The 20,641-nt window shown below is 38.5% G+C and overlaps 2 protein-coding genes across 4 annotated transcripts; both read right to left on the reverse strand.

Annotated features, from left to right (window-relative positions):
* Window positions 1-628: 628 nt before the first annotated feature.
* Window positions 629-13,617, reverse strand: ythdf1 (YTH N6-methyladenosine RNA binding protein F1). Of its 2 annotated transcripts, none has more exons than XM_079637569.1 (6): window positions 13,159-13,617; window positions 12,558-12,582; window positions 11,801-11,880; window positions 9,645-11,276; window positions 3,281-3,325; window positions 629-2,261 (listed from the first exon to the last, which is right to left on the reverse strand). In XM_079637569.1, the coding sequence occupies exons 1-6, from the start codon at window positions 13,183-13,185 to the stop codon at window positions 2,235-2,237; spliced, it is 1,836 nt and encodes a 611-aa protein (XP_079493695.1). In that variant the 5' UTR covers window positions 13,186-13,617; the 3' UTR covers window positions 629-2,234. The 2 variants fall into 2 exon arrangements, with proteins under 2 accessions (XP_079493695.1, XP_079493696.1); XM_079637570.1 differs by having other exon boundaries at window positions 9,654-11,276; window positions 13,159-13,550.
* Window positions 13,618-14,990: 1,373 nt separating this feature from the next.
* On the reverse strand, window positions 14,991-20,577 carry nkain5 (sodium/potassium transporting ATPase interacting 5). 2 transcript variants are annotated; one of them, XM_079636844.1, is made up of 6 exons: window positions 20,336-20,577; window positions 17,718-17,855; window positions 16,884-16,964; window positions 16,460-16,657; window positions 16,071-16,131; window positions 14,991-15,922 (listed from the first exon to the last, which is right to left on the reverse strand). In XM_079636844.1, the coding sequence occupies exons 1-6, from the start codon at window positions 20,387-20,389 to the stop codon at window positions 15,909-15,911; spliced, it is 546 nt and encodes a 181-aa protein (XP_079492970.1). In that variant the 5' UTR covers window positions 20,390-20,577; the 3' UTR covers window positions 14,991-15,908. The 2 variants fall into 2 exon arrangements, with proteins under 2 accessions (XP_079492970.1, XP_079492971.1); XM_079636845.1 differs by having other exon boundaries at window positions 15,810-15,922; window positions 16,067-16,131; window positions 20,336-20,511.
* Window positions 20,578-20,641: the final 64 nt, after the last annotated feature.

Raw genomic sequence — 20,641 nt, forward strand, 5'->3', positions numbered from 1 at the left:
ATCTCTGAGGAAGTGCCAGATGTGCACATGAATAAAATGGGCAACCAATTTTACACCATTCAACCTTTACTGTAAGGCTTATAGCACAATGCTTGTAGATAAACACTGCTCGCTCTCTTCAACCGAGCAATTAATGGTATGACAAGGCAAAGTTGGAGCGTGTAAAAAATTATTCGCATTGATAACTGAAAGTGACCAGAAACACAACCTTAGAATTTTGATGACAAAGAAAAATTTGGCCAAAACAAACACTTATAAAGCATTGGTGATTATATTGAGACCATGCGAGGATTACCGTTTTTCAACATTTGTTATACCGTAATTAGCTCTATTTCTAAGCTTATTTTACAGTTTTCAGAAGGGACAGTGACAAATATATCCTGGGTTATTTTGAGATTAAAAAAATAAACACATAACAAATACATATCCATAATTTTTAAGTTAAGCATGTTAATCCGGTGTTCGTCAAAGGTGCTTTTTTTTTTTTTTTACTTTAAATCCTTTCAGGTGGGTGTGAGCAGGTTAAAATTGATACAGAACTCTTTGTTTTGTGCATCTTTATGCAAAAACAATCAGCAGAGCAACAAAAGACAGTCTTTCCAACAAAAGCCAGTAAAAAGAACACCAATTACACCATATAATATTATTTTAATAATGAGCATGATCAAATCTAAGAACGTGATAGATAGTGACCTTCCAATACAATGCATATTCATTTCAGGGGTGACTTAAATGTTTGTCTTGTAACTCTTTTTTTAATATTTTTAGTATTTCATATATTTTTCATGAATCTTTTGTTATATGACTATAGAAATCTGAAACCCTCACACGGTTCAAGTCCGCTCTCCCACACACAAACACACAAAACAGCAAGCAGGTCCTAAAAAAATCACGCACAGAAACCATATACTCTTTTTTTGTTTTTTCTTACTTTTGACAGTAAATCAGTAACATTAATTTTCAGGTTACACGTTTTGAGGCGTTCTTCGTTATTGTTATAATTATATGATCCTACGTTAAAGCTTAGCAATATACTGAGGACATGGGGGAGGAAAAAGCGATAAAATGAAATCTGTTAAGAAAGGACAAGGAACAAAAAAAAGAAAAGAAAAAAGAGGTGATGCATCTAAAGTGACTTCAAATAATAAAGCAGTGAATTGCTACATCTTTCAGATTGGCTTAAAGAAACAGCGACCTCTGCTGGGCGGGGTTGGAACAATAAGTAGTTACATTTCTGCTCTTTAAACATTAAGCATGAATGGGAACAGAGTCTGAGCACCGGGCTCTGAACCATAATGAAAACATTAGATTTACTTTCTTTTTTTAGTCCAGCCAGTGACAATGTTGACTTCCCTTGGTTAAGGATGCATGGGATGTCGTCTCCCTGATAATGCTGTTTCATTTGAGGTATAGAACAGCCATTATTAAACGGTTTCCGTAGCTTTAAAATGTTAAGGCTCCAAGCAGGAAAAACAGAAGAAAAAAAGAAAACGTGACATAAGTGGCTCGTCACTGAAGAAAAAAGAAAGAAAAAAAAAGTCAAGTGTTACATAATTCAAAAATAGATTTTTTTTTATAACATCATCTCATGTCAAGACACATTTCATTGTCCCTTCTACGCAGTTGCACGATTCTCCACAAATGGGTTTAAACCACTCTGGATCTACAGAATGTAAAACTGGCCCGTTACAGTTACTGATGCTGGAGATGCCCCTCCCCCCTGACCAGAACGGAGTCTGAACACCCCCCCCCGCCCCACTTCTGCCATATCACATGACTGACATACACTCTACCACCATCCCTGATACACACACACATACATACGTACATACATACAAGTGTCACAGAGTTCACTACCCACTCATGATGAGGAGCAGTGGGGCTAGAGAAACAAACATATAGGATGAAATAAAAGACAAGTGTGTACAGATATCGGTTGGTCAAAGGGGGGAGGGAGGTGCATGAAAACAATACCAAATGATAAAAAAAGAGAGAAATAACAAAAGAAATCGAAATGATGACGCGACGTTGAGAGGTGCTAATCGACTTCAGCCCCCACAGGTAAAGCAGGAGGCGCAGAGGCTCGAGTCTGACGCTGGCTGAAGTCACCAGAATTAAATAGAAAAACATAATGATTGTTTATTTTTTTAAATTTCATCTTGTGTCCTCTTTAAATTTCATTTTTAAATGGTCAGTCCTAAAACAACTGCTCATCAGCTGTAGGTGGCAGCCTTCTATTGTTTATTTCGGTTCTGGCGTTCCTGTGGGAGAGAGAGAGAGAGAAAGAGAAATGGAGGGATGTCACTGATGTACACTAAAACAACTATTTTTATTTCAAAACACTACCACTGCAATCAAAAATTTCTCAAACTGTACTCTCACACACCAAAAAAAGGGTTCCAAAAAGTTGACCAATAATTTCCATTAATTTTCCAGTTCTTCGTCATTTGGTTATTTAAAAACATTTACACTCAATTGGGCAATTCATTTATTTGTTTATTTATTTTATGTCATGGCAAGAACAGGGTATCAGTTACAATTTAGGCAACTAAATTAATAGATGTATGGGTATCTGCAGGGTTTTTTTATTAAATTTCAGGCTTCAAACCATAATATGAAATTTAAACAATTTTATATAAAACAATAATACTCCCATTACAGCCTATAAACTATCTTTTAAAGAAAAGGGATGAGTCAAATTGATAAGAGATTTTATTTATAATTATTCAAAATATTATATATATTTTTATATTTATATTATATATATATATATATATATGTAATCCTAATTTCTTTTGATTGTACATGAACTTATTTTCGATCCACTGGCTGAGTGTAAATGCAATTTCTCTGGTAAACCCTGTATTCAACGCAGCTAGGCTTTTAGAAATGCAGCAAGTTTGCAGGTATGATATAAACACCATAAGGTAAACATTGCCATCGCATAGGTAAAAATGTGCAAGCCAGTAGAACGTGTATCAATGCTGTGTTTTTACTTTGAAACATGGAGTGCTCATAATTAAATCATAGCCTTTTGAAGTTTAATAATCACATTAAGCCATATCGTGATTCCGGTTTTTCTGTCCCCATTTTTAAGACCTTGTAAAATGATAATTAAGTGAAAGGAGTGTTACAGTAGCAGCAAAATGGTAATTCTTCAACCTTCAATAAAAGGTGCAATTTATAGCCATTAGCCAATGACCTATTTTATATTTTAGCATAAATATAAACTTTTATAAAAATTTGACTTTTCTAAAATAAAATGAAAAGGAAAGCTTACTTGATCCAGTCGGGATCGGCTCTGGAGAGGAGCAGGCTCTAGGTTCTGTCAATGGAGATGAAAGAAAGAGTTTCAAATCAATAATCCTTTGAAACTAATAAAAAACATCAGCACTTTGTCTTGACTAAATTCTAGGGGTGTAACGTTACCCTCATGTCACGATCCGATACATATCCCGATACTGAACTCAAGCTACGATATATTTGCAATACTCCAAGACAAATGGTAAAAGGTTAACAAAAAATGTACTGATGATTATAAAGCAAAATTTTATATTACATTGGGACTGGAAATGAATAGTCTTGGACTTGGTGCTGGTAGCCCAATGCACAGGACAATAGTGACACCAGAATAAAAATATTCATGATTCTTAAGCTGAAAATATAGAATTATTTTAGATGAATATGCTTGCACTGTCACTGACTAGATCTATTTAAAATAGAATAGTGTATGCCACTTTTTACTGGTACTTTACTTTTTACTTCAAGACATTTGGCATTATAATGAGTCAGGACACACAAACATTCCCCCATTGCGTTATTATACATTATATGTAGTAGTTTAATGTAGTACTGACACTAAAACTTGAATTTTTTCACACACAGTAATTTTAGGTGTACTATACACAATACATATTGTGACTATCCACGATACCTATTCTTGCATTTTTGTATTGCTATATATTGTGACACGATATATTGTTACACCCCAACTAAATTCTCAACAAAAAACAGCCAAATTTAATTGTTGTTTGTCTTATCCATCCATAACCTGTCAAAAACAGAAATAATTTACAGAGAATACAATTTTAAATAATAAAAATCACATTTAAAATGAGCAAACCGAGTGGAGCCAGATTAAGCCCATTTCTTACAGTCACCAAATGGCTTACTGATAAAATTCAATTTATTTGCAGCTTGATACTCAACTAAAGCAGCAGTAAAAGCACAGTGTTAAACACCACCAAAGACAGAAAAATGAAATAACCAAAGCAATGAGCATCAACCATTTAATGCAGATGTGCACTGATCTACGGCACCTAAAAACAGTAACCTTAACATTGGAAGTTTCTGAGACATGAAGTAGCCCGAACCCATCACATGCCGTTCAAAGTTCTTTGGTTAATCGCCGCTTATGGTCATTCACCTCAACAGGGTCTACATAGAAATATTTTTCTTCAGTATATACATCTCTAAACCATAAAAGACGATAACATCAAATAATAATAAAAAAACACAATCTGCATTAGGGCAGGACGATATGACCAAAATCTCATATCACGATAGAAGTCATCTCATATCCCGATAACAATATACATCATAATATAGTATCTTTTCTGTAAATTCATATATACATACCACATGGAAAATACTTTCTTAGTATATCAACTAAAAGAATAGTTGATATATACATTGAGTTAAGTATAAACTCAAATGTACTCATTCATGATTATTTTTCTCCCTTTATTTAGAAGGTCTGGCCAAATGTTTGATTAAGAATGTAGAAATATAAAATATGAATGAAATATAAAACACTTTTCAAAAACAACTGATTACAGGCCCAACATAAAATATTGCTATGCCAAATGTAAACATTGTACTTTCAAGTTTAAAATATAGTAGCGCTCAGGGCTCCGAACCTGTTCAATGCACGAAAACAAACGAACGAAATTTTGAACATAACCAGAAACGGAAACAAAATCAGTTAACCATAAATCGTTCTGAACAGACATTGAAATTAATTCAAATAGTAGGCTACAGACATAGACTGTAAAAAAAGATGGACGCCCCTTCGCTCTCTTCCATTGGTGAGAACTGAAGCCACCACTGTCCCGATTTGGCGCTGACATCTTGGGACTTGAGTCTGCGCCGTAGCGATCTCGGGACCAGACCTGCGCAGTAGTGAGCAGGAAGTAAAGCCGCAAAATCAACGGCCCGCCCTCACTCTCGCAGAATGCACTCTCCCTGCACTTTTCAAGTGACCTATGTCTGCTCCGTTCTGCTCCAATTTTGATGTCTGTTGATTGCAGTACGACAAGAGGCTTGTTAAAATAAAGTAAATACTATCTCGTCAGTCCTCCGAAGATCCCGAAAAAAAGTTTGTTGGTGCTTCAGTGACTACTTCGCTCAGAGAACCTGTCAATCACAGCTATCAATCATGACGTTACACCACCGTTTTTATAGCATCACGTAACTAACTAAAAACAAACTTATTTTAAAAACAGACACTTGAACTTATATCAGCGTGATAAAAACTACAGCAAATGACAGAAACCACCTTTGAAAAAAAGATATTTGAAGTGTCATTTAATTGTTTAGTTGGTCTCACGTCCCGTTGAATAACAAGGGGAGGCGGGGTTTATGACCTATTCTAGGACCAGCCAGGCGATGGAGACGTTTTGGCCTCACTTTTCAAGGCTTGTACGGCACGCTTGGCTACAGACTCTGCAAATGTGATATTGACGCATATCCAACGTGAGTGAAATGCCCGCGCTCAGCTGTCAATCATCATAGGTGAGTCGCAATGGTAATCTACTGGCGTTAATTTTCCAGAGGATATACTGTACATGTCACCAACTGTCAAACAGTTAGGCCTACATTTCAGGTCTAAATGAATAGCAGGAGGTAGGCAACTTTTTGTTTTTTTGAAACCAACTAAAATTGCAGGATAGTGTGTAGATTAGAACATGGATCCACACGCCAAATCACGCACTTAAAGCGCTTCTGTGAACGGAGGAAACTGAATAAAACTAATATATAGGCCCATATATTTCGCTTAAATAAATACAGATTAATAAAACAAAATAATTTTTTTGCTGAGCTTTGGTTCATTGCGACAGGGTCCTAAGTTCACATCGCAGTGACATCACAGCCTGTTCAATATCCAAATAAAATAGTCAACCAAACATAGAAAGTTAACCAAATGGCACTTTTCCACTACACAGTACCAGCTCGCCTCGGCTCGCCTCGCCTTTGTTTGGTTTTCCACACTGTGTAAAAGGTGTACCGGTACCTGCTTCCAGATAGTTTTTTCGTATCACCTTCCGCGAGGTTCTGAGCAGGCTGAGGCGATACTAAAATGTGACGTGAAACACGGCAGACTGCTGATTGGTCAGAGAGAATCGTCACTATTCACTGCGTCATCATTGCACGCGCCAGACGGAGTATCCTGAATAACCCCGACATTTTTAAATATTTTGGCCAGAGATTGCGTGATATACCCATTACTAATATTATGTAAAACAGCATACACTCGAATTCCTCCATTGTCCTGTGTGTGCGGGTAGCGTAGGGGTGGGCGATAATATGTGGCAAACATATATCACGATTCATGATTTTATCACGATTCCTTTTCATGTTGGTTTTACTATTTTGCAAGTGACTGAGCATTACAGCCAAACTAATGTCCCTATTTTAAAAACAAAGCCTTAGGTAACAAAATATAAAATGAAATAAAAATTGCAGACATTTAGGCCAAAGTGGCGAAGATAAAAAATCTTTGTCCTTTTCTTTGTTATTAAAAATTAAGAACAAATATACACATACACAACTTAATATACAAATTAAATAAACAGTGCTTTATTTTTTCAGCTACAGGTGTATTTAACAGCATTGAAGAAAGTAATTAAATGAACAAATATGAAAATAAAACACAACAGACTTCACTGTATAAATTGTACATTGATTCTTATTAAAGCTACTATTAAAGTTCTCAGTCAAGAGTGAGTGATTTGCTCTTTGTATTTTGTTGTTTATTAACAGGGATAGTTCTCCCAAAAAATTTAATTGCTATTATTTACTCTCTCAAGCAGTTTCAAACCTGAATAAGTCTCCCTCTTCTGTTGAAAATAAAAGTGATTTGGAAGAATGTGGGTAACCAAACAGTTGATGTACCCCAGTGACTTCCATAAGAGTGGAATCTTCCATAAGGTTTCTTCCATAAGAAGAAACTTCCTTTTTAAAAGTCATAAAAGTCAATGGGGACCAGCAACCGCCCAATTAGCCACAATCCTCAAAATATCTTCTTTTGTGTTCAGCACAAGAAATAAATTAATACAGGTATGGAACAACATAAGAGTGAGTGAGTAAATAATGAGTAAAATAATATTTTTGGGTAACTATCCCTTTAAGGACAAGCGGCTGCATGTTTACTATTAGGGCTACTGTCACTTTAAGATCTGCACGCAACGAGTCTTAGGGTGCTTTCACACCTGTGTTTCGGTTCATTTGGTCCGGACTAAGGGCGAAAAATTATACTTTGTATAATTTTCATGCGTTTTGGTTCCTTTTCACACCACACTGATTGCTCTGGTCCGAATCAGATGATGAGTTGATGAAACGAACCAAAATGCAGTCACGTGACAACATCCACATCACTCGTTGGCCAGAGGTAACTGCACTTCGATTGGTCAGAATTAACGTGCGGGAAAATTTCAGACCTCCCGGAAGTAAACAAAGAGGAGAAAAATCCGGCAGACAGCGTTTGACTATGGAGAGACGACTGCGTGGGCTGATAGTATCACTGGTCATAGTATATTACATAGTTTGTCTACACCACTTTAGGCAAACAATTACATTTCATAATGAATCGAGGATGCGGCTTGAACAGAATGTTTTAATGCACTGCACGCGGCTCCGCACCTCCGTCCTCAGAACTCCAAGTTTGTCCGCGAGCTGCCATGCTAGTGCAAAATGTCAACAAACATTATTCCTCATCCCATAATGCACAGCGCGGCTGACTATGGCAGCTGGTTTAGTCCAAAAATGTGCAGTTATCTGACAGTTGGGTCTGTTCGAGTTCGGATCACGTGCTCACCACAAACTAACCGCTCCAGAGTTCGTTTGAAAGCGTACCTCTTCAAGGAGGTCTCGGTACGCTTGTTTGGTCCGCTTTTGGTGCGCACCCGAGTGCGATTGCTGCATTCTCACCTGCCCAAACGAACCGCACCAATTCGGAAAACGAACTCTAGTGCGATTCAACCGAACTAAACAAGGCAGGTGTGAAAGCACCCTAATATACAAGCATTTGACAAGCAGATTTTTTCTTAATTTTTTCTATTGTTCTTTCACTTTAGACATAACCAACTTTGTTTATGTAAACCTTGTGTGTATTTGACAGTATTCGATCAATAAGACTCGAAAGATAACTTAGTCCAGTATCCAGGCGCTGTTAGACAGGCTTTTAGTGCATGTGCACGTCGGGTGTATTGCACTCAGAAAAGCGCTCGTTAGAACAGCGCATCAGCCGCGAATTACATGTTTAACCGGCAAGGCTTTAAAGCACATGCAAATAATTCATTTTTATGAACTACAGTGTCCCGTTCCTCTGCATTTCATGTGAATATACGTCGTGTTGTACAGTATGTTGAGACGGCGGCGCCAGAACTGCAAACGGATAGAATGCACGATCCTACGATATTTCTTCAAAAGCAGATCGTGGAGACATTTTAATCGTCCACGATCAAAAATCGTGATATCGCACACCCGTAGGGTAGCGGGTGTGTGTCGCGTCGCTATGACGACCAGGTACTATTGTGGAGGTACTATGTGCAATGGAAAACGGAACGAAAAGCGAGCCGAGGCGAGTCGAGCTGGTACTGGAAAAGCACCAAAAGTTAGTCCATGCCCCTCGTTTAGGAACGAGCACCTCGGTTTGTCCTGGGTGGTTCTTCAACTGCTCGGAAACACCCATTCTGTCACCCTTCACTCGTTATGCTGTTATTCATGTTTCTGCCTGCATCCTCATGGTGGCGTGTAAGATTGCAGTCATCCAAATGATGAAAAAGTTTTGCCGTAAACTATTTTTTTTGCGACACCACGATATAAGCGATAGAGCATACTATGAAACGATAGGCTTTTTATATCGTCCATCCAATATATATTGTCATATCGCACAGCCCTAATCTGCATCAATATTAGTTCCCATTTATGTGCTAAACAATGCAGCTGTTAAAAATACGGTCCCACTTTATATTAAGTGGCTTTAAGTACTATGTACTTACATCGAAAAATAAGTACAATGTACTTATTGTGTTCATGTTTTATTGTAAAACATCCGTGTGATCCGGGTAAGGTTAGGGACAGGTGTGGTGGTATGGTCAAGTTTAAGGGTGGGTTAAGGTATAAGGGAAGGGTCAACATTGTAATTACAAATGTAATTACATACATTAATTACAGCTGTAATTACATGCAGGTATTTAAAAAATATAAGTACAATGTAAAAACATGTACACAATAAGTCCATTGTATCAAATTATTAATTTCAATTTGAGTATATAGTACTTAAAGCCACTTAATATAAAGTGGGACCAAAAATACTCAAAAAAAAAACCCCAGCTGAATTTTCGAGATTAAAGCATGCATACCTTTCTTACCACCTCTTCCTCCTCCTGCCGTTTCTCGTAGTGTGAGAAGTCATCGAAGATAGAGGTGGTGTGTTTGTAGGTGGCGATGATCTTCAGCACCTGCTTGGCCTTCTCCAGAGGCACCTCCTGCGTGTCACGGGAGTTGGTCACGGGCTTGTTGTCATTGTTCTCCAGGCGGATGTGCCTGAGCTGGCTGTTGGGCACATCTTTAACAAACAGCCAGTCCACGTCGAATTTGCCCTTCCATTTGTCCTGCGCCCAAACGCCGGCGCTGGTGCCGTAGTCTACAGGCGAGCGCATCTCCGCCACGCCGCAGAAGTGTCCGCTGCCATTGACGCTGAAAAGCAGGTAGACGGGACCCTTGCCATTGATGGCCCGAAAGGCAGAATCTAGCCGCTTGTTACCATGTTCCGTGCTGCACCAGATGGAGTACTTGATGGAGCGGTGGATGTCGTCCTCAGAGTAGCTCTTAATGATGAACACCCGGCCGTTTTTCAGGTTCCAATCGAAGTCCTTGGGGTTGTAGCTGTGCGCCGCACGCAGCTTTTCCAGGACCGGGTGGGACTCGCCACCACCAGAGCCCGGAAGGCCGCCTCCGCCACCGTTGCCGACCCCTCCGCCGCTCGAGGAGCCGCTGCTGTCCACGCTGCCACCCCCGCCATAACCGGGGTTGCGGTTACGCGGGGCAACCCACCGGGTTTGAGGGGGAGGAGCAGGGTTATGGTTCTGGTAAGGCTGCGGAGGGGGCGGACCCTGCATCGCCATCTGCTGGGCAAGTGATTGGGCATGGGAAGGCATGGGGGGCTGAGGTGGGGGCGGCAGCCCGTGAGGGTGAGGCGGTAGGTGACCCTGGGAGTGGAGGGGAGGCTGCTGGTGGTGGGGCGGTAGTGGCGAGGCCACTTTAGTCACAGGCCCCTTATTATCCCAAGTGCCAATGTCCATGTTGTGTTTGATAGGCGGCGGGGGCAGGGTGCCTCCAGCCATGGGCATCCCCGGCTTGCTCTTTATCTTCAGCTGCTGAGGCTTGGCTGGTTTGCTAGCGATGGCTGCCCAGGATGTGGGTTTGTTGGGCGGCAGCCCGATAGGAGTCCCACCATTACCCGTGGCCACCGCCGCCACTGGCCCTCCTCCGATAACAGAGCCCACCGTCTTCACTCCAGAACCACCTCCAGTCACGTCGCCGCCAATCTTCAGCCCCACCATGCCCTGCTCTAAGCTATTCATACCTGGCGCCTTATTCAAGGTGTCGCTGGGGAAGCCCGTTTGCCCATCGGGCACCAGTGTGCCACCTAAAGAACTAGGTGGGTAACTGTAACTGCCCCCGTATGCAGAACTCTGAGTCTGCTGGCCCTGGGAGCCGCTCGTACCCCAGGCGGAAAACGCGGGATTTTCAGGGAAAAAGTTAAAACGGTGTGGATAGATGCTACTGCCCAGACCCCCAGGCTGTCCAAACACAGTGTCATGCATGAAGTGATGGTCTCCATTGCTGAGGGGGGCGTACGGAGTGAGGTACGGGATCGGCGGGTCTCCACCGGTGGACCAGGGGGCCTCGCTGAGGGGGTACGGGAACCCAATCGAGGGGGCATAGTAGCTAGACAGGTATGGGTCGGTCATGGATTGGTAACTGTTATTCTGGGGGAATACCAGAAATACAGATATTAGAATTAATAATGACAAAATGCTAACTAAATATACTAATTTCAAATAGGATAAAAACAGATTAGACATGAAACTGCAGATGTGAAACTGTAAGAAACACTATATTTCTATGGAAATTCTTTTAAACTCCTGTACAACTTAAAAACAATGATGTTATAAAAATATTATACAATCAGTTCCTTTTAGCAATGTACTGTGGTTATGGTAATGTACTGGTATTTCAAAAAAATTACAGACAAATTTAGTGGTTAGCACAACAGCAAAAAAAAAAAAAGTATTATAGAATGATTCTTTGGTGAAAGTACTGAGTGCTGATTTTACTTGCATAATGCGTCAAAAATCACGTATTTTTTACCATCTAAACATCCTTACAATAACATACATTAATGGACTATCAAAATTGTGTAAAATAATGAGACTTGTTTTTAGAGCATGTTAAAATAAAAAGTTTTTCTCATTTTCATACCCAAAGTCTTACACAAACAGACATTTCTCACCGGATTAGACTGGCCAGTGAGGTATGGTTCAAAGTCATTGTCGTGGACCGTTTCTTTCTGATGGAGAGAGCCATTTTGCACTGGAAAAAAAAAGATTAACATTTAACATCAGGGTTACTTTTCAATTTACCACATCTGATAATAAACCCAAAATCATGTGCTAAATCCAACAGCCCTCTCTTTCCTGTGAAAAATATCAATTAACCAATGCTGCAATGCCATTCACATTTTAGATCTTTAACAAATGATAAACAACTACAGTAATATGTCTGTCACCACACACTGATCTCATTGACTCATTCACCACATGTTCTGTCAGAGTACCACAATACTACAGACATACAGTCAGGGATGAAGAGGACAGTCTAAAAATCGCCCCAAGCACAAGACACAAACCACACAACTACAGTAGTTAATGCCACAGAGTTATGAAGCATAATCTATTTAATGTGCTCAAAAGCCAAGCTCTCAGTCCCAATAGATGTGTCGGTGTAGTGTTAATCCAACAGGAGCAGTTCTGGACTCCAGGAGGAGGTATATGCTCCATCAGGTGATTGATTGAGCTCTCAGACAACATTTGGATGATATGCGAGAAACACAGCAACCAGGCTTGAGTTGATACAAGTCACAGAGAAAGAATGCCCAAATTTTACTTGACAGATCATAGCTAAGAGCATCTATTATTGTGAAATTAGATTCAATGTATGATTTAATATGAAACAATATCCTGGCCGTTTAATTTATAAATCAAACTTACCTTTAGCGTCTTGCCCTTTGGATGTCTTCCCATTCAGTAAGTGATCAGAGATGGGTAGAAACAACAAGATAAAATATTATTAACACATTTGATTCGTTGTTTTAAACACAAGCTCTTCGTGCTTAACATGTAGATACTTCATGCTCCTAATCCACATCGACTCCATCAGAGCATCATCAATAAATCAAAGCACAATCAGGGGTCGCTCGACACTCGTTATTAAAAAAACGGGGGGCTAACATTGACATTTATTAAGTCAATCAAGTAATTATAACGTTACATCCACTCGGACAGCTAAAGATTCCGTCGACCATGCAGATCAGCCCAAGTCCAGAGAAAACTGGTTATAACTCTCGGAAGCTGATGAGAGAGATTGTGTAAATGAATTAAGGAATTAAGGAAACGTCTGTTTGGACAGAGGAAACGCGATGTAATATTCAATTAAACGAGTGCGGGGGAAATGCTAACTCGTTAGCCATCGCGCTGGTGTGAAGCAAGGAGAGGCTGATGCCCGTCATGTCTCCGCAGAAGCGGCGGAGGCTGCACGCGCATTCCCTGCTCCTCCTAAAGGCCTTAGCGATGCCGTGCCACTCCAACCTACCTGTGGGTCAATACTGGTGGTAGACATAATTCATCAAGAGGGCCTCTTTAGATTCAGCAAGAGTCTTGCAAAGAAAAACTGAAACAGCAGCGAAGGTGCACGGCGTAACCCGAAGCCCGTGGGTTCCTCTCGGCTCCGTGCAGGCTGAACTGCGCTTTTTTTCAGCAAGTTCCACGACTTGATTCTGGCGATCCGGTCCGCTCGAGCGCACTAAAAGTCCAGCCTGAGGATGTTTCCGAGAGTATTAGAGGCTCCGCGGGTTTGAGGTTTAATCCAATGCTGTCACACTCCGTGTGTAAATTAATTTCAAAGTGTATAAATATATTTTTCCTCCTCCCAGCCCGCAGTTATTGTGCACCTCTGTTCACTTCCGCCCAATGGCCGCTCCATCCGGGATCTACGAGGAGGGACTGACGCCACATGGACCGGGTGGCCATCAACCTGAGAAAATTGGGGGGGAAAGTTATTATTGCATACATATCTTATTTATCGTGGTAAAAAAAAATATTTTTTCAATCTAATAATTACCTCAAGAACTAAATAGAGTATTTATGAAGTGGATTTTTTTTTTTTTTTTGCCATTCACATAATGTAGCCTATCTTTAGGGTCAAGCATGGGCAAGACAAGAAAGGGACTGACCCTATTGTAATGGTTGGTTTACTTTATTTGTATCATCATCATTCTCATTCTCATCATCATCATTCCTGAATGGGAGGCAATGGCAGCCCTATAAACCAAATGAAAATGATGAAAATTCACACAGTGATGGTATGAATAATAGTGTAATTATGTTTGTTATAAATATTTTAAATAGAAAAACTAGCTGCTTCCTCCACTTGATCTTAGAAATATGACATCACATTCATTCTGCAGTCACACCTGTCATATTCATTTATTAAGGATCGTTGCATGGGTTTTGTAGCCTGGCTATGGGTTTTGTTTAATGTGGACAAAACAAGTGACTGTCATAAACCACCCTGTAAAGATAACACAATTGGGTTTTAATGAATATTACTTTTTTAATTAATTATATAGATAGCTTGAGTATTTTATATCAGATGTTGTTGACAGGCTTGATGTCTTTTTCTCCAAGCCACATAAGACCATTTGACTGTGAAGACCATAGGCCTATTCCTTTTTTATAGTTCATAACTTTGTTTTATAACATGCCGCCACTTGCTTTTAACATTTACATCTTCACAGTTAAAGAATGTCATTAACAAGCCCTGAGTACTCTTGTATCGCAGTGAAACCTCATGCTGATAAAGGGCATTCAGGGTAGCTAATTGATATTTAGATAGCTATTGATCTTAGTCAGTGATTGGTGGGATGGGTTTCGGTTTAATCCGTTTGTAGTCTCTGGAACCCCACAGGGAACAGCTCTGTTTCAACATAACACCCATTTCACAGATAACACGAAATACTACAAGATTTAGGCTATACTCTATATAAATATATATAATGTATTTATATTTTAGTTACATTTCTTAAAGTTTAATTAGCATATGTGTTTCCACTTTGAAAGTGTTACAGAGACAGAGAGCATGTTGGATTTGGATGCTGGTGGCCGATAATAAAATATTGTATCACATGGGATGTCAAACACAATAATGCCAGGTGTGCTTGCTTATCAAGATCATTAGTAATGCTTTATTTAATTGTTTAATAGTTCTGTTGGGGGCATGTAGGCTACAGCAAGCCGTTGCCACTTACACAGATTCAAACACAACTTGCGTTTTTCTCATTTTAACCACAAGGTGTCAGTCTAATTTGAGTCGAATTGTGAAATTTCCTCGATTACATATCACAACATTGACACAGAGACATTAATAAAAGTGTTGTTGTTGTTTTATTCAAAATGTGGTGTTTTTAATCAAATATTATTAAGATATGTACTACATGTATAATTTAAGAAATCAAAATACGATACGACACACTACAGTCAGCATTCAAAATACAGTGTTCAGTAAATGTTTTATTATTTACATTTACAAAATGAGGTTTCATGTTCTGTATGTGCTACAACGTTCTTCTTTGGGCCATTAAGATACAGACCACTACATGCAAATATTATAATTGCTCTCTCTCCCATACTCACACAAATGTGGCCTGTGTCACCATGGTTAGTAAAGGAGACATTGATCATTAAAAATTAAACAGCATTTTGCTGTGTAAAACAAGTGCATGTAAAGCATTTCATACTTCTTCATTTAATCTTCAACATTAATCCATTGAACTTAAAGAAATCTCGGCATTGTTTAAAGTCCTCTGATTTAAACAAAAATGTAAAAAATTTGAAGTGTAACATTAGTCACAGATTTAACAGATAACAGACAAAATAAATTAAAAAAGACAAAGAATTGGCAGAGGTAGTATAGCAAGAAGTCAGTCATGAAAATGTTTTACAGAAACATCACCTTCTGAAAATAAAATAAATATGTAAGCATAAAAGCGTGTGAGGTTAATGGCTGTATGCTTTGGCTTAGTAATGGATAGCTATACAGATGACTGTGTCTTGCTTCTAGTTAAACACCTTTAAAATGTCATGTTTGTAAAGCCAGCGTTTGGGTGCATCAATCTTATTTTCAAAATGTTGGTGTATTATTATGTTTATACATATATAAATACTTTAAAATCCATCTGAACTGGTTTCTGTTTTCACTACTTTCAATGCTTGAAGTCCTTTTCTGCTATCTCTTTCCCCTCTCAATGTTCCTTCTCTCTCTCATCTGTTGACATCTGGACACTGTCACTTATACAAATCTGAAAAGCAACACAATGCAGATACAAAATTAGATTCACATGACATAACATTAACAATATAAGTTGTTTAAGACGAATAAGAAAAACATTATCCAAAATGACTTAATACACTTTTAAGGTATAAGACAAGGAAATGTATTTTACAAACATGTGTCTTCCTCTTCACTGAAGATGCTGACGATATAGCAGGCAAATACAAATCCCAGGGCCTACATACAAACAAACAAACAAACAAACAAAGCAACAGATTAAGTCGCATACAAGTCACTTTTTATGAGTGTCTGAATTTTTGTATTGGTGTATGAATGTATCACAAAATCTTAAAGCTGAAGTATGAAGTGTTCAAATTAAAACAGACTTATGTAATTTTTAGTAGATTTGTATATTATTTTGTTGGTTATCAAAAACTTGTCTGACACACAACAGCATTGCCTGAACCAAAGGTAGATTGCGTGAATGTTCCGGAAACCTGTTTGAAAACAATCATTATTTCTGCACACTTCAGCTTTAACAACTTTATCAGTTTTAGGTTCTTACAGAAATGAACAGTTGCAGGGCACTGTGCATAACCTCGATGTACTGATACTCTAACAAGCAGCTTAGTTCGGAGACCAGAGCAGGACTGTCCAAATGCTGCCATCTAGTGGTCGGGAGGTTTCTGTTCCCACAGTCCGGACCATTGTCCTTCCACCATGAACGATGAGATGACAGTCCCAGTGACAGATAATCACTGTCCTATAAAAGTAAAGCACAGAAATGCCTTAACACTTTGAGTTTCAGTTGCATGGCTTTGTAAACATTACTGACTTTAATGCTGTAGTACTGAGGAACAATAGTGTAAGTTTAAAACTTTGTTTAATCCCATTTATCTTTGGTTTGTAAGCCTAGTAGATTTTATATAATTTCATACTAGCACTAGACTGACCCGTATGAGCAGTCCCGTTTAAATTCGGCTCTTTACCTTTGACAGCCCTCCGAGGTCTAGATAAAGGCAACAGATAAAGATATTCCAAGTCACCCAAAACACGGTCCAGACTATATACTAAAAGAAAAGGGAAGGACACATAATGGTCAGCAGATATATATAAAATGTTAACTATATACAAAAGGTAGCTAACTATGCAAACAAAAAAAAAACTATGCAAAATATACAAAACAAAAAAACAATTGCATTTATTTAATCAAAAGTACAGTAAAAACAGTAATATTATGTTATATTATTACAATTAACTGTAAAAATTCAAATTAATTCATTTCATATTTTTTTCAATGTAATTTATGATGGCAAAGCTGAATGTTCAGCATCATTACTCCAGTCTTCAGCATGATCCTTCAGAAATCATTCTAAAACGCTGATTTGGTGATCATGAAACATTTATAATATTGTCTGGAAACTGGGATACATTCTTTTAGGATTCTTTGATGAATAAAAATATCAAAATAACAGTATTTATTTGAAACATTATAAACATCTTTACTGTCACTTTTGATTCATTGAATGGATCTTATTGAATACACAGTATATTCATTTATTTATTTTTCATAAATACATACAAAATATATTATTACAATTAAATTAATCATATTAAATAATTCAATTAATAAATAATTTCAGTTTAAGAAATGAATGTACATATTTCTGTAATGTTATAAATATATAATATAAATAATATTTATATTATTACAATTATTGTTGTTTTTTATACAACAAGTTTTACTAACTGTAACACTACTTAACGTACGTATTAGGTTCAAAAGTAAAAAAAAAAAAAATAGAGATAAATACTATACACACCAAAACTACATAACGGGGCTTATACTGGACTGTCCCAAACAAGCCCAATATCACCACAATGATGTGCAGGAAGTTGACAAGGATAGGCGCCCACTGGTAACCAAGAAAATCAAACACCTGTCTCTCCACAGCAGTGATCTATAGAGAAAGACAGAGTATGATATGAACAAGATCTCTACACACTGTGAAAACAATAACAACACCAGCTACTTTGCATCTACACAATAAAAAAATAAAAAAAACACCACCATTCTGCTGCCCCAAACACAATAATGATGGAGACCCCATCTCGCTTTCCCAGAGACACACAATCAAAACCCCCACCTCTGTTTTTCCACATGCTGGCTTTTTACTCAGGGTTGCCAGGGTAACAGAGCCAAAGGGGGTACAAAGCTTGTGACAGAGAAAAAGAGAGTGAGAGGTGGAGAAAGAGAAAAGGAGGGGAAAGGTTGAGCGAGAGGCTCTCCTTGGAGGTCAGAGGCTCAGTGAGGGGAGATGTATGATTCAGAAGGGAGGTGCTGGGTGTGGGGGATGCTGCTCCTTTCATAAAGCTTCACTGCAGCAGTCATAAACCCTCTCTCTCTCTCTCTCTCTCTCTCTCTCTCTCTCTCGGCCACTAACCACCCATCCCCCATTCAATCTCTCTCTGTATGCCATACTGCTGCTGTGTACCAGCTGTTCTCAGAGGTTCCACCTCAAATCATCCATTTGTAGCATGTCTTCACCACAGTCCCCATCACGAGCTGTGTCGACTTTAACGGTCCAAACATAAAAACATAAAACTGTGAGACGTTCCACAGATACAGATCGCCATCCCCTCTTGGTAATAGACACCTGCATTAAAATACATTTACAGTCTCAGACCATACGTACTGTACGTATCACTATCAAATCTAGTTCATCAACGTGAACAGTGATCAACTCATTTGAAATATTTAAAGGAAATTGCACAGCGACAGTTGCAGAACCTGTTGATACTGTATACATGACGGATGAATGTTCAGCCAAGACTATGACATGGCAGACCTCTCTTCGCTGGCAGTAATAGGTGTGAAATAGTGAAATTAATTCGTTAACCGATTAAACCCACAGCTATGTTTTCTTTTTTGAGACAACCTGAGATCAAATGTGTACAACTGTTAAGACTAAACTGCATGCCTCTGTTCTGCGATGTCTCACTAAATCTTCATCATTATTAGGTGACTTTTTTTTATTTAAATGGCTATTAATGAAACCCACTGAGATTATAGTCCAAATATGATGCCATACCAGATAAAAAAAATAAAAATTAGAATATATATATATATATATATAAAAGCATGTTCAATCTCTATATTTCTCTCTCTCTCTCTCTCTCTCTCTCTCTCTCTCTCTCTCTCTCACACACACACACACACACACACACACACACACACACACACACACACACACACACACACACACACACACACACACACACACACACACACACACTGAAACAGGTAATAGGAAAAAGGGAAAGGTTAGGAAAGACAAAGGTAAAGCAAAGGTTAAACCAAAGCTCAAAGCCATACAAAGGTTAAGCATGAGTAACAGCAGGAATGTAGGTCACTGTCTCTGCTGGGGTTCAGACCACAAGTGTGCAACAACTGAAGTGGGATAACACGACAAGAATAATCCAATATATCACTTTATGTGAGAGGAGAAAATGATCTCACACCACTGAAAGACCAAGTGCAATGAGGAGTGATAATGATAAATATGCAGTAAAACACTTAAAATGCACACACAACATTCTCTCAGTATCACATAATGCACAGTTGATTCACATCTCACATTTATTTTATGGTCTAACTTTAATGTAAAAATTAAATCTGCCGTTTAAATAAGTAGATCATAATCTATGCTGGTTTAATGAGTTCTTCTATGAAAGGGATAAATGGATAGGTGGATGGATGATGGATACTTTATGAATCCTTTGAGAAAAATGATGGTGCATTAGCAGCAAAACAAGACAACAATGATACAGGTTGAGTTACAGGACAGTGTAACGCATACAGTAGATACAGAAATTAGAGAAAAATTAACAAAATATGTTTAAAAATAATCATATAAATACACAGAAATGTGCACAATAAATACAACACACAAAACAGTATTCTATAATGTCATGTGTTATTTGCTCTTATTGCAGTTCTCATTTTGTGTATGAGATATTACATTAACAGTATAAATGCGCATCAAACGATGTAGTTTCGTTTCTGTCGTTACTCGTTTCACAATTATTATTTAATAGTCCCATAACTCTCCAAACGTGTTTATGTACAGTGTAGTTCAGAGGTAAAGAAAGACTTCCAACATATCTACTACACAAAAGTGTATGTAGCAGGCTATGTCTGTATAATAGTCTAATTATAAATGAAAAACTACGGTTAATTGTGGCTCAAAACTTGAGTTCTTTCAAACAATAGACAATTTAAAAGACTGCAGGTTTTAAGACGAAATGTTCAGAAACTATTCTCGAAGTTAATGTCAAAACGTCAAATTTCACAAGTGGTTTTATCACACATAAATAAACGGGATACAAACCTGCAACGAGTAGACGCGTGTTTTTACCACAATTATAATAACGCACTCACCAGTTGAAGAGCACAGAAGAACATCAACATGCACCTCCCCGAGCAGCAGCCCATCTTCACTATTCTCTCCGGTGTGGTCAATAAAACGGATGCATTTTGAAGATCCTCAATATTTACTCGAGGTATTTTCAGTATGCTTCCCTTACAATAGGCTGAGATCAGAGCTGTACATCGCGCTTAGGGTTAAAAACAGAAGCAGTACGCGGGGGGATACCGGGGTTGCGGGGTAAATAAAATGGGGTGGGACCTTAAATATAAGAGCCTCCACCTTCTGGTGCTTTGTTGAGAGGGAGCGGCAGGTGGAGC

Source organism: Phoxinus phoxinus, assembly GCF_949152265.1.
Source record: "Phoxinus phoxinus genome assembly, chromosome: 15".
Classification (NCBI taxonomy): Eukaryota; Metazoa; Chordata; class Actinopteri; order Cypriniformes; family Leuciscidae; genus Phoxinus; species Phoxinus phoxinus.

What these genes read in the sequence shown, in the direction of transcription:
- ythdf1 (XM_079637569.1), bottom strand. Translation starts at nt 13,185, where the DNA reads ATGTCTACCACCAGTATTGACCCACAG. An exon ending in AGGAAGAGGTGGTAAGAAAG is followed by an intron (nt 3,326 to 9,644) that starts GTATGCATGCTT and finishes CTCCATTGACAG; the next exon opens with AACCTAGAGCCTGCTCCTCT. An exon ending in GCCGATCCCGACTGGATCAA is followed by an intron (nt 2,262 to 3,280) that starts GTAAGCTTTCCT and finishes TCTCTCCCACAG; the next exon opens with GAACGCCAGAACCGAAATAA.
- nkain5 (XM_079636844.1), bottom strand. Translation starts at nt 20,389, where the DNA reads ATGGGCTGCTGCTCGGGGAGGTGCATGTTGATGTTCTTCTGTGCTCTT. An exon ending in ACCTCGGAGGGCTGTCAAAG is followed by an intron (nt 16,658 to 16,883) that starts GTAAAGAGCCGA and finishes TTACTTTTATAG; the next exon opens with GACAGTGATTATCTGTCACT. An exon ending in CCCTGCAACTGTTCATTTCT is followed by an intron (nt 16,132 to 16,459) that starts GTAAGAACCTAA and finishes GTTTGTATGTAG; the next exon opens with GCCCTGGGATTTGTATTTGC.